A 13330-nucleotide genomic window follows, 5' to 3' on the forward strand; every position below is an offset into this window, starting at 1 on the left:
ACAATTACTCTCTCAGCACTTAACATGTTCACAAGTACATGGGTTACTGGCATCTACATGGATTCAACGCGTCTTCCATGTTTGAACTGCTTCAAACAGTCACCTAAGCTGATAACTGGCTTCAAATCTCTCAATTGTCTATGTCGAGAACCTCTAGTCGACCCCTATTATTGTCGAAGAATCCTTAGTTTGGTTGGACTTCTAGACTTAAAAACACACTAAGTCCCAAACATCTGATGGACGTGTCAAACTCGACACTTGTCGAAGTTTTGATTCGTAAAAACCTTTTTGAGATTCTAGACATTTGTTAAAAAGAGAAACATCATAATCTTATGGATCTGTTCCTGAGACTCTTCCAAACAAGGCTTAGTGCACTGTCGAAAATCACAGGTTAATAGGAGGGTCTCAGAATTTTTCTCTTTGACGCAAAATCTGGGTGAAACGTTTGATGTCGGTATCACAGTTTTCTCTGACTCCTTCGAGAATAATTTACTGTAAGTATATCATTCTTACTCTCCTTTGTACATCTTGAGGGAGCAAGTACACTCGGATTAGATGATTAAAGATGAGAAAGTTGTCTTGCTCAGAGACTAGCCATGTCCTTCTCCACCTTTTTTATTTTAATTTTAATATTTTATTTTTTAAAAGGTGTTCCTCCTTTGTTTGTTGTAACAACCTGGATTGGGGACCATGAATATATGAATTTGTAATTTGGATATTGATGTTACCTGATTAAGGTGTGCGCTTTAGATCTTGAGTTCATTGCTCCGGGCTATAGGAAATCTCTGGGGTTGTTCCCGACCAAGGATTGGTACCCCTTCCCCCATCTAGGTGAAAACCTGGTATGAGGTTGATGCGTAGCAGACCAATTGCGGCCTCTGGAGTGTCTATCTACCAAGAGGGGCGGTGTGGTTATTGCCAATTTAGTGGTTTTACCACTTTATTTGTGTATGTGTTTTGCATCGTGGGGTTTTGGTTTCTTTAGTCGTAGGCTTGTGGCGTTTATGATAGCATCCATGATTCTCTGTTTTGAGGCCTCGATCCCTTTGGTTGTACCCTTGACTCATCATTACCTTTCACAATCCCAAAAAATAGATATTTCATAAGGATATCCTCGTTCATTAAAACGAAATTATCATGATTCATCATAATGATATAATTTAATTATACAAACGACTGGTAACATAATGAAATGGTTAACATAACCAGATGAGTTTACAATCACTTATTCGTCCTGCCCTGTATAGCCTATTGCACCAGTCACTCTTGCTTATTTGGCTGGCTTGACCTGTTTTACCAATGGGAGGGCGAATATTCATGTACCTCAACTAGCCGGTGAGGAAAGCTACATTGATTTCCTTAGCTTTGTATTCCCCCTTCTTTTGATCTTAGAGAATGTGGAGTGAATTCTCTTGGCTCTAGCAAGGTTGGCATTGATTTTGATTGGTTCACCATAACGGTTGTGGAATTTCATCTTGAGGTGAATCGTGGATGACACGACATCTAAGGCATCCAAAAGGAACTGTGAGTCGATAGCCCTAACATCTTTCCCCTGACTAACGATAATCATCATTTTAATGTATCTCCAGGATGGGTTATTGTACCATTGAATTCCTACAAACCAGAACTTTTATATGGCCACAAGTTTTCCTTCTTTATACACATCTTTTTTAACACCTCTGAGTACATTAAGTTGTAAGAGCTTCCGCCATCAATCAGTATTTAGGACATATCAAAGTGACTAATTGTGGAAGTTATGACCAATGGGAATATGTCATTCAGAGCTCCCCCGATCTTGTAACTATCCAGGAAGTTGAACATCAGTCTTTTTGGGCTCTTAGTTGAGGTGATTCTTCCTTTCTTGTCGACAATCATCAATTTCGCAATCCTACTATTCATTGTATCATTGGATAAAGCATTAGCCTGCATGAACCTTGTATGATGACTATGATATGTTGGTGATTCCATTTATGTGGTTCTTCTTCTTCTTTGCTAGCCTGTTTCTCAGCGGTTACGATGTCGACTATTTTGGCTGGGGACTTTCTCTATGAGGAATCTTCCATGTTCCTCTTATTGTCTTTAATGTATTCAAATAAACGACCTTTATTTATCAAACCTTTGATTGCATCCTTTAGCTGAATGCAACCGTTGGTAGTATGAACATGACTTTTATGGAAATTACATTACTTTGATTCGTCGGTTTGTAAAGACTATAGAACCGGAAAGTGGTTCTTGATCCTGACTTTCTAGAACTCGATGTTAGCATATTCTTTGTAGATTTATTCTTGGGATGTGTTCATCTTATCAAACCAGACACAATTTCTACAGTCGACTTCATCTCTTTGTCGGTTGGAATCCTTCTCGGAAGACCGGCAAGAGCCTGCGTTCATTGATGTCAATCTATCTCCCCTGACAATAAGTTTCCTTTCATGATTGATAAAGTATTTAACCCTATTCAGTAATGTTTTCAAACTGTCGGCCTCCTTGTGCCCTAGCTTTTCTTTGAAAGAGCTATCTTAATTTAAACCATTTTCAAAAATCCCACACTTGAGGCTTTTGTCTAAACCTCTCACTTCAACAGTTGCATGTGTAAAACAATTGATATATGACTGAAGAATCTCCTTCTTTCCCTAGGTAATTCCTTTGAGGGAATATATTATTGTTAGTTGCCTCTTTCGAACGTGAAGCAAGCAATGAAGTTTTCACACAGGTTGGTCCACGAGTCAATGCTCCCCTTAGGAAGAGAATTTAACCATACCATATTTGATCTTGTCAGAGTTAGTCCAAAGAGCTTGCAATTTACCTCATTTTCAGCGTGATAGTACTTTGTCGACACACTAAACTTGTTCCTATGGGTATCCCTTTTCATCATAATTATTCAGATTCAAATGTTTCTCTACGGATCTCGGTATCCGCCTATCGAGAATACGAGCGAAAAAAGGATGTTTATGTTGGTTCTTAACTAGAGGCTTCTCCACCTATTCATCTTCCTTATTATAAAGGCAAACCTCAAGGGGAGTGTGAAGGAGAATTGCCATCCAAGGCGCAACGGAATTTAAAATTTCTCCATTTAGTGATCCTTACGAATGTGCATGATCAGTGATAGAATCGTTACCTCTTGTGGCGATTCAAACCTTTGGTGCAGATCTCTTGTAACGATCAAAACCTTGGATAAAAATCCACGGAGCGATCACGAACGTTGAACGATGACAACGTCTCTACTCAGTCCACACGAACGGATTCCTTCAATCGCAGTGCTAACTGTTATGAATGAAGGCTTTGAGTGAGAGAAAGAGAGATACGAAATTCCAACTCTTCAGTTGTGTTGTATTCCCATACAATGCTTCTGCACAAGAGTTCTATTTATAGAACCACTTGTGTGGGCTTCAAGCCAAAAAGCCCACTTAAGTGTATTTTGGCCCATATCTCATAATATGCCAAAATCACTTAAGTATTTGGTACATTACCATACTTCGTATTCTACTTAAGTACACCGTACCTTACGATGTTCCTTAGTTACTCTATCTCTCATCAATCCGTCCTTTGTGTGTGACCCTGTAGGTTTTCGCGACGTTGGCAATTATATTAAATCACGCATTTAACATAATAAACAGTGAGCGATATCTAGCAACACATCACTGCTACCCAAGACACGAAAAACGTCATGTGATCTGACAAAACCTCCTGTGATAATGATTATGTGTACAATTACCCCTTTGCCCTTATGTCTATATTGAACACAAGGTATAGACCGTGTCATCCTTGTCCAGTTCAATATTGGGCCCATGGACATTTATCCTGTTACACAGGATGGGCAAATTCCATCTAGGACACTCATGTCCCTCAGCATGCTTTGTGGAGTACCCATCAACTGTCTTTATGGTTATCCAGTTACGGACAATGTTGGATCAACAATAAAGCACTCGACTCTACATCTAGGATCCATAGTGGTTTCAGGTCGAAGAGTGGTATATACTATTATCACCATGAGAATAACTTATGACACTTTGCATAACTTTCTATATAGTATTCTCATAGCGGGTCAATCCGGTATAAATATTACTCTTAATATTCATACTTATGTTTAAGACTTGATAACTCTTTATCCATGATCCATGAGATGTGATCATCAGTCTACAAACATAATAGTCTTAATGCTTTAATGTTATCCCACTTCACATTAAAGCTCGACTACGGATACTTTAAGAATAGTGTCCTTATGTTTAATGTGCTCTCATGATTAAGTCACACTTAATACATTAAACGGACTATCTATTCCAGGGACTTTATTAATCAACCATAATAAAGAAAATGCCTTTTATTATTAATAAATAATTCGATACAAGTACCAAAAGTATTGGCCTCTAGGGCTTACACCAACAATCTCCCACTAGCACTAGAGCCAATCAGGCATACCCCTAATGCCCATTGATCTAGTATGGCCATCATGCTTCTGCTGCGCAAGAGGTTTTGTTAGTGGGTCAGCAATATTTTCAAGTGTAGGTACTCTACATATTTTCACATCTTTTCTATCTATTATTTCTCAAAAGAGAAGATAATGCCTGAGTATGTGTTTGGATCGTTGGTGAGATCTAGGCTCCTTAGCTTGTGCGATAACACCATTGTTATCATAATAGAGACCAATGGGATCCACAATGCTAGGGACTATGCCAAGTTCACTAATGAACTTATTGATCCAAACAGCTTCCTTTGCTGCACTTAAGGCAGCAATATACTCGGCCTCGGTTGTAGAATCAACAACTGTATCTTGCTTTGAACTTTTCTAGCTCACAGTGCCACCATTTAAGCAAAACACATAACCAGATTGCGATCTAAAGTCATCCTTATCTGTCTGGAAGCTAGCATCGGTATAACCAATTACAGCCAACTCTTCCTGACCTCCATATATCAAGAATGAGTCCTTAGTCCTTCTCAAGTACTTAAGGATATTCTTGACAACTACCCAATGGGCATCACCAGGATCAGATTGGTACCTACTCGTTGCACTTAAAGCATACGAGACATCTGGTCGAGTACATAACATGGCATACATGATAGATCCTATTGCAGATGCATATGGAATCTTATTCATGCGATCCCTTTCTTCCTTAGTTGAAGGGGATTGTGTCTTTGACAGACACATGCCATGTTGCATAGGTATGAATCCTTTCTTGGAATCATGCATATTAAAGCGTCTCAGCACTTTGTCTATGTATGTACTCTGACTTAGGCCAAGCAGTTTTTGTGATCTATCTCTATAGATTCAGATTCCTAATATATAGGCTGCTTCACCTAGGTCCTTCATAGAAAAGCATTTCTCCAACCAAGTCTTTACTTGTCGCAGGGTATGGATATCGTTTCTAATGAGTAATATGTTATCTACATATAATACCAGGAACACGATCATGCTCCCACTAACCTTCTTGTAGACACAAGGATCATCTTCGTTCTTGATGAATCCATATTGTTTTATTGTTTCATCAAAACAAAGATTCTATGAGTAGGTCACAGGCTCATCTTGATCCATGAGTAATACATCACCTTGATCTGTTATGAGATACCCATATCTCTCAGGTAGGTGACATATCCTGCTTGACCTACGCTGGTCTTGTTCTACTTGAGCAGGTTTCTCTTCCACAACTACTTGTGTTTCCTGCTCTAATTCCTCCATAGGTGTATCGATGCTTTGTGATTCTTGAATTTCTTCAAGCTCTACTTTCCTCCCACTGGTTCCTTTGGAAATAAAATCCTTTTCTAGGAAAACTCCAGTTCGAGCGACAAACACTTTGCCCTCTGAAGGATTGTAGAGGTAATACCCTCTTGTTTCTTTAGGATACCCCACAAATAAGCATCTGTCAGATTTGGGCTCAAGCTTAGTTGAAATTTGTCGTTTCACATAAACTTCGCAACCCCAAATCTTCATGTAAGACATATGTGGTTTCTCACCACTCCATATCTCATATGGTGTCTTCTCAACCTTTTTGGATGGAACACGGTTAAGTGTGTAAGCTGCTGTCAACAGCGCATGTCCCCAAAAGGAGTTTGGAAGATCGGCGTGACTCATCATGGATTGGACCATGTCCAACAGGGTTCGATTTCTTCTCTCAGATACACCATTCCATTGGGGTGTTCCAGGAGGAGTGAGTTGGGATAGGATCCCACACTCTTTCAGATGGTCATCAAACTCTAGGCTTAAATACTCACTACCTCGATCTGATCGAAGAGTTTTAATATTCTTACCTAGTTGGTTTTGTACTTCATTCTTGAATTCCTTGAACTTTTCAAAGGAATCTGATTTGTGTTTCATTAAATACACATAACCATATCTACTGAAATCATCAGTGAATGTGATGAAGTACTGAAAACCTCCTCTGGCTGGTATGTTCGGTGGTCCACATACATCAGTATGTATGAGGGCCAAAAGATCATTAGCTCTTTCACCTTTTCCTGTGAATGGAGACTTTGTCATCTTTCCAATTAAACAAGATCTGCATGTCTCATATGATTCATAATCAAAAGAGTCCAACAGTCCATCTTTATGTAGTTTGGAAATGCGTTTCTCATTTATGTGGCCTAACCGACAACGCCAAAGGTAAGTTGGATTTAACTCATTAGGTTTCATCCTTTTAGTATTAATGTTATAAACTGGCATTTCAAGATCAAGGACATATAATCCATTGTTCATTTGAGCAGTAGCATAGAATATATCATTCAAATAAATTGAACAACAATTGTTCTTTATTATGAATGAAAAACCGAACTTGTCCAAACAAGAAACGGGAATAATATTCCTCCTAATTGCTGGTACATAATAACAGTTCTCTAACTGAATTATTAAACCACTAGGTAAAGTCAATTCATAAGTTCCTACGGCTAAGGCAGCAACCTTTGCTCCATTGCCAACTCGTAGGTCGACTTCACCTTTTTCCAAATCTCTACTTCTTTTTAGTCCATGCACATTTGTACAAATGTGAGAACCGCATCCAGTATCTAATACCCATGATGCAGAAGTAGATAAATTAATTTCAATAACAAAAAATCCTGAAGTTGGAGTCTCTACTCCATTCTTCCTATCTTCCAGGTACTTTGGGCAGTTCCTCTTCCAGTGTGCGGTCTTACCGCAATGGAAGCAGGTGTCTTCTTTTTCTATGCTTCCACTAGGCTTCAAAGCAGCAATAGTGGGTTTGGGTTTGGCAACTTCCTTGCCTTTCCCTTTATCATTTTTGAGGAAAATCCTCATGTTTCGGTACCAATCCAGAAAATTTGTCCCAGACAATTTTTCCTTCTCTAGGTTTGATCGCAATATGTTGTTAGAGGTGTTTGTTGTCATGGTTATCTACATAAGGATTAATGAAAATATAAGTATCATTGACATATTTAATTAGGCCTTTAATTAAACATGCTCCCACTATTTTATTCAAAACAAATGACCCTCATCATTTGATTCGGAAAATCCCGTTGGAAGATTTTCTAGTGGGTCGAGATCCATATTTCACTTCGTTCTAAGTCCGCGTAGGCGGATTACACAAAACTAGGTTATTTAGGTAGGAACTCCTTCCAATTGTATCTCATACAATTCTCGAAAATTTCAGTTGGGTGAATAACTCCTTATTCCAATCCATCATATGGATCATTCCCAACTCTTGCTTCTAAACATATATATATATATATATATATATATATATATATATATATATATATATATAATCTTATTATAATTTGTTTAGTTAAGTTTGAACCATTGTTTTAACAGTTGGATATTACAATTATCCCATCGCACCTTACTAATATAGAACATGCACCTCGCGTAGGCGAAACCTACATTATTCGATACTAGTCTTGATGAGTGTTAAAACTTGGAAAGCATAAACTTAATATTTAATTTGAGGGAATTGCAATTTTTCTGATCTCACCGGCTTGTTTATCATATAAACCGTCTCTCACATGCATCAACATACATTCACATGCATCAACATACATACAAACAAAATGAAACAGTTATGGCCCCTAGCGCAATTGTTCTCCCAAGCCAATGAGAGAACCTAAGCTAACCTAACGACGATCTAAGCTTCTCCAAGCAAGATCTTAAAGGTTGTCCTCCTTTGGCACTGACTTCTTTGCTTTCTTCATATCATTACATTACATAAAGAAACTCGTTTTACATACGAGGGAGTGAGATGAGAAAAGAAGTTACATTTGGGAGATTAAGAGAGAGGCATGACACGCAGGTCGTATTTTAAAACCCAAATCAGAATAAAGGAAAACTAAAGCCATAACCAATCACCACAAGACAATAATAAACACTTTATTATTATTATTAATTCCTTTAATTAATTAAAACCATATTAAATCTCGACGACCGATCACCACATTTTAATGAACAATTCATTTAAAATCAATGTCGCTTTTCGCATCAACACTTGATACTTTTAAAGCAATGAGTTAGCCGAACGGGTGAATTTTGCCTTGCGTTAACCGGTTAACCATATGCGTTAACCGCTTAACACTGTTTGAAATCTGTTCAACAAATTCTTTTCTGCCTTGCGTTAACCGGTTAACCAAATGTGTTAACCGGTTAACACTGTTTGAAAATGTCTTGGAAAACTGTTTTCCGCCTTGCGTTAACCGGTTAACCAAAAGCGTTAACCGGTTAACACTGTTTGAAAAACTCAAAAAAACTTATTTCGTATTGCGTTAACCGATTAACCATATGCGTTAACCGGTTAACACTGTTCCAAAAAGTGTTTAGAAAGCACCACTCTTGTGCAGTCAAACCCCAATCGCATAACTCTCTAACAACACAACCCTTGTGCCGTCACTAACCCTGATGTATCAATTTCAGATCGTCAAACACATCTCGATTGTTAATTCAGTATGATTGATCAACACGTCATTGCTTCACCATACTAATGTCGGATCAAGAAGCAAACGACCATTGATCGCTTAAAGGAAAACAATCATTGAGTGTTTGAATGAATGAAACGAGAACACTATATCATATATAATGTATTTTGCATCAGGATTACATATATCATATATATATAACTTGATTGATCTCAATTTAATCTTTGATTCATTCTGTCTTTAATCATATTAATACAGAACAAAAACAGTTATCAGATTCATGGTTTTGTAACCAGGCTCTGATACCACTGAAGGAGAATTGCCATCCAAGCCGCAGCGGAATTTAAAATTTCTCCATTTAGTGATCCTTACGAATGTGCATGATCAGTGATAGAATCGTTACCTCTTGTGGCGATTCAAACCTTTGGTGCAGATCTCTTGTAACGATCAAAACCTTGGATAAAAATCCACGGAGCGATCACGAACGTTGAACGATGACAACGTCTCTACTCAGTCCACACGAACGGATTCCTTCAATCGCAGTGCTAACTGTTATGAATGAAGGCTTTGAGTGAGAGAAAGAGAGATACGAAATTCCAACTCTTCAGTTGTGTTGTATTCCCATACAATGCTTCTGCACAAGAGTTCTATTTATAGAACCACTTGTGTGGGCTTCAAGCCAAAAAGCCCACTTAAGTGTATTTTGGCCCATATCTCATAATATGCCAAAATCACTTAAGTATTTGGTACATTACCATACTTCGTATTCTACTTAAGTACACCGTACCTTATGATGTTCCTTAGTTACTCTATCTCTCATCAATCCGTCCTTTGTGTGTGACCCTGTAGGTTTTCGCGACATTGGCAATTATATTAAATCACGCATTTAACATAATAAACAGTGAGCGGTATCTAGCAACACATCACTGCTACCCATGACACGAAAATGTCATGTGATATGACAAAACCTCCTGTGATAATGATTATGTGTATAATTACCCCTTTGCCCTTATGTCTATATTGAACACAAGGTATAGACCGTGCCATCCTTGTCCAGTTCAATATTGGGACCATGGACATTTATCCTGTTATGCAGGATGGGCAAATTCCATCTAGGACACTCATGTCCCTCAGCATGCTTTGTGGAGTACCCATCAACTGTCTTTATGGTTATCCAGTTACGGACAACGTTGGATTAGCAATAAAGCACTCGACTCTACATCTAGGATCCATAGTGGTTTCAGGTCGAAGAATGGTATACACTATTATCACCATGAGAATAACTTATGACACTTTGCATAACTTTCTATATAGTATTCTCATAGCGGGTCAATCCGGTGTAAATATTACTCTTAATATTCATACCTATGTTTAAGACTTGATAACTCTTTATCCATGATCCATGACATGTGATCATCAGTCTACAAACATAATAGTCTTAATGCTTTAATGTTATCCCACTTCACATTAAAGCTCGACTACGGATACTTTAAGAATAGTGTCCTTATGTTTAATGTGCTCTCATGATTAAGTCACACTTAATACATTAAACGGACTATCTATTCCAGGGACTTTATTAATCAACCATAATAAAGAAAATGCCTTTTATTATTAATAAATAATTCGATACAAGTACCAAAAGTATTGGCCTCTAGGGCTTACACCAACAGAGTGTGGCTGCCTCGGTCATCTTCAAGACCAGGGGAAGAAGTACGATGCAAGTTGCTTCTCTGATGGCTTAGAGATCTTTGAGTTTCATCTCGTCGGGATGCTACAAGCTCATGGATAATTATATGGAACCTTTAGGAAGCGGCCTTGTCTATCGTGTTTCCCCTTGGATTCTCATTATGTAGACTTTCTTCGAGGCGAAGAAACATGTTTTCTATAGCCTACGGATTGTGCTCTTGAGCCATGTTATAAACATTATTCAGCACTTCATTAACGCCTTACACACGAAGATTTGCTTGCAATAGTTGGGTCCAGGTTGCACTTCTAGTCTTGGCACCACCAATGTTGCTAGAGGCCTGAATGATGGTTCACTTTGCTAAAATTGTGGAAGATAACTTACGAACGGGGGAGGTTGGATGAGATATTGATGTGGTGGGACAAACGAAGTGTTCACGATGACTCGATCGTCATTTCCTTGTGTATGAGGCAGTGAATCTCTTGCATTTTGAGCAGCGGCAGATGCTTTGCGTTGCACAACAGATCAAATGGCTTTGGAACCTGTCATTGCTAGTGGATCTTGTGGAGATTTGAGGAGTGTCGTTGATCTTCGATCGAAAGGGATCAAAATAGAGATCAATGGTTAAAATTCAGAATATCTGAAGTTCTAGGTTTAGGAAGTTTTTGGTATATTAAATTGGGAGATGAATGTTCAAACATGGAAGACGTGGGAATCATATTTATTCTCCACTGCCGGCGCCACTGTTCCACAAAGAAACCATAATTGAATAGAGATTGGAGATTGCAGGATGCAATGATGGGTCTGAGCTTCCGGTACGGTGGGAGAGGGACTGACCTACAAAGTTAACACTCTAATGCTCGAATCAATATGATAATAAGATAAATTAATGAAATTTGAGTTTGAATTGTACCTGAAAATTACATGCTTCATGTTTATATAATCGAGCGATTATAACAACATTTTGAATCTTTAAGCGTGAAATGCGAGGATTCGATACAAGATTTGAATCACAAGCGCTCTAACCCAAAATAGCATGCATGCTTCGCGAGTGACGTGGTGGATTCAATGTATTCTCTAAATCGAGACAATTGAGCCTTGTGACCGATACAAAAGAGTTTATATGCCTTTGTTTGAATTAATAGAATGAAGAGATATTTTTTTAGAATGCTATTCTTATAATCAATTTTTATTCCAAATCATATATTCTTTTTAAAAAGAATCAAACCTTTAATAATAATATAAAATATTAAAGGCGAAAGGATATATTTAGCTATTAATTTATGTATACTAAAGCTTTAAAAGGCTTAAAAGATAATATAAGTTGCCCTTTCTAGAGATCAAATTCAAATAGTTAATGTGGCATAGGAATTAGTCAACACAACAAAATCTTTGTAGTGCAAACAACACAAGTAGTCAACCACTTGAGCTTTTAAAGGCTCCACACCATCCAACATACTCTAATTATGACAATGATACATTCAGGCCATAACCCACTCACTCTCCCAACAATACAACCGCCCAGGATAATAAATGATTGACTTCAACTTGATTCACTTCACAACCATTCCACACTTCAAAATAAGACAAAATTAGGTCCTTTTGTAATATTTCTATTACCACAAGGGTATTTTCAATAACCAAGTAGTTTATATATTGCACAAAACATTGCTCCTAATTCACTTACAAAATAAACTATTAACTATATCATCTTTTTCTATCACACAAACCCACTAAAGAAAAAAACATGGGAAATTGCTTGGTGCTGCAACAAATTAATATGATGAAGATCATGAAAACTGATAGGAAAGTTCTTGAATACACAACACCAATCAAAGTTGAAGAGGTTTTGCCACCTCCACCACCGGCATCACCAAAAGGGGTCAAGAAGGTGAGGTTTGCAAATCCAGAAGTTCAAGATGTACATAAAAGTAGTGTTGTTAGGATTAAGCTTGTTATTAGTAAGCAAAAACTGCAAGACATGTTAGATAATGGAGGGATTTCAGTTGACAAGATGTTATCTCTTGCTCATGGTGAAGATTTGTGTAAAGAAAATGATGATGATTCTCTAGGGGAGTGGAAACCAGAATTGAAAAGCATACCTGAAGTAATCTAACAGTAGGCTTCAAGTTACAATACTTGTGTTTCTTTCTTATAATGCTTAGGTATTAGAGTTTTTACTTTTTAGGCATGTACTATACAGTAGTATAATAACTAAGAAGGAATATAAATAGAGGACTATATAGAATTATTCACTCTTCAAGTACAGCATATACTCTTCTCTAAGCTAACTTTGTATTCCCAATGAATCATTTGGCCAAAAAAACACTCGGATTACATTAAATTTTGATGTGTCATTCAAATAACACATGTTCAAGCAAGCTTTATTTGAAGCTACCTCGGATTGCAAAAAAATTTTTTTTAAGAATTACAAGTGTTACATTGGTTATCAACGTTGAGTATCTACACATCTATAAATTTAAGGTTTTTGTTGAGTATCTGGTGTATATCTTACAAATGTGTGTTGTTCTCAGAGTAAATAAAAATGCTCCCTCGTGTGGACCATCCGAATTGATTCCGACAAAAAAGGAAGTGTTCGACTTTCCGTTTTAATTGTGGTCCGTCCCTAGTCACCATAATTGTGACACTTTGACTTTCCTTCATTGCAGTCACTAACACCTTCAATGTGTCGGTTTTAAATGGGTGGATTTAGTCTCACATTGATTAGAGATATGGTATACATTCTGTTTATAAGTGGAAGCAATCCTCATCTTATAAATAGGTTTTGTATGATGAGTTAGC

At 37.6% G+C, this 13330-nt stretch overlaps 1 protein-coding gene across 1 annotated transcript; it reads left to right on the forward strand.

The window, feature by feature from the left end:
* Positions 1-12221: 12221 nt before the first annotated feature.
* LOC127125645 (uncharacterized) lies at positions 12222-12796 on the forward strand. The gene has a single exon (XM_051054427.1). It carries the CDS (start codon positions 12276-12278, stop codon positions 12642-12644), a length of 369 nt encoding a protein of 122 aa, XP_050910384.1. The 5' UTR covers positions 12222-12275; the 3' UTR covers positions 12645-12796.
* The last annotated feature ends 534 nt before the right edge of the window (positions 12797-13330 follow it).

The sequence above is a fragment of the Lathyrus oleraceus genome, chromosome 3 (assembly GCF_024323335.1).
Source record: "Lathyrus oleraceus cultivar Zhongwan6 chromosome 3, CAAS_Psat_ZW6_1.0, whole genome shotgun sequence".
NCBI classification, from domain to species: Eukaryota; Viridiplantae; Streptophyta; class Magnoliopsida; order Fabales; family Fabaceae; genus Lathyrus; species Lathyrus oleraceus.

What these genes read in the sequence shown, in the direction of transcription:
- LOC127125645 (XM_051054427.1), top strand. Translation starts at nt 12,276, where the DNA reads ATGGGAAATTGCTTGGTGCTGCAACAAATTAATATGATGAAGATCATG.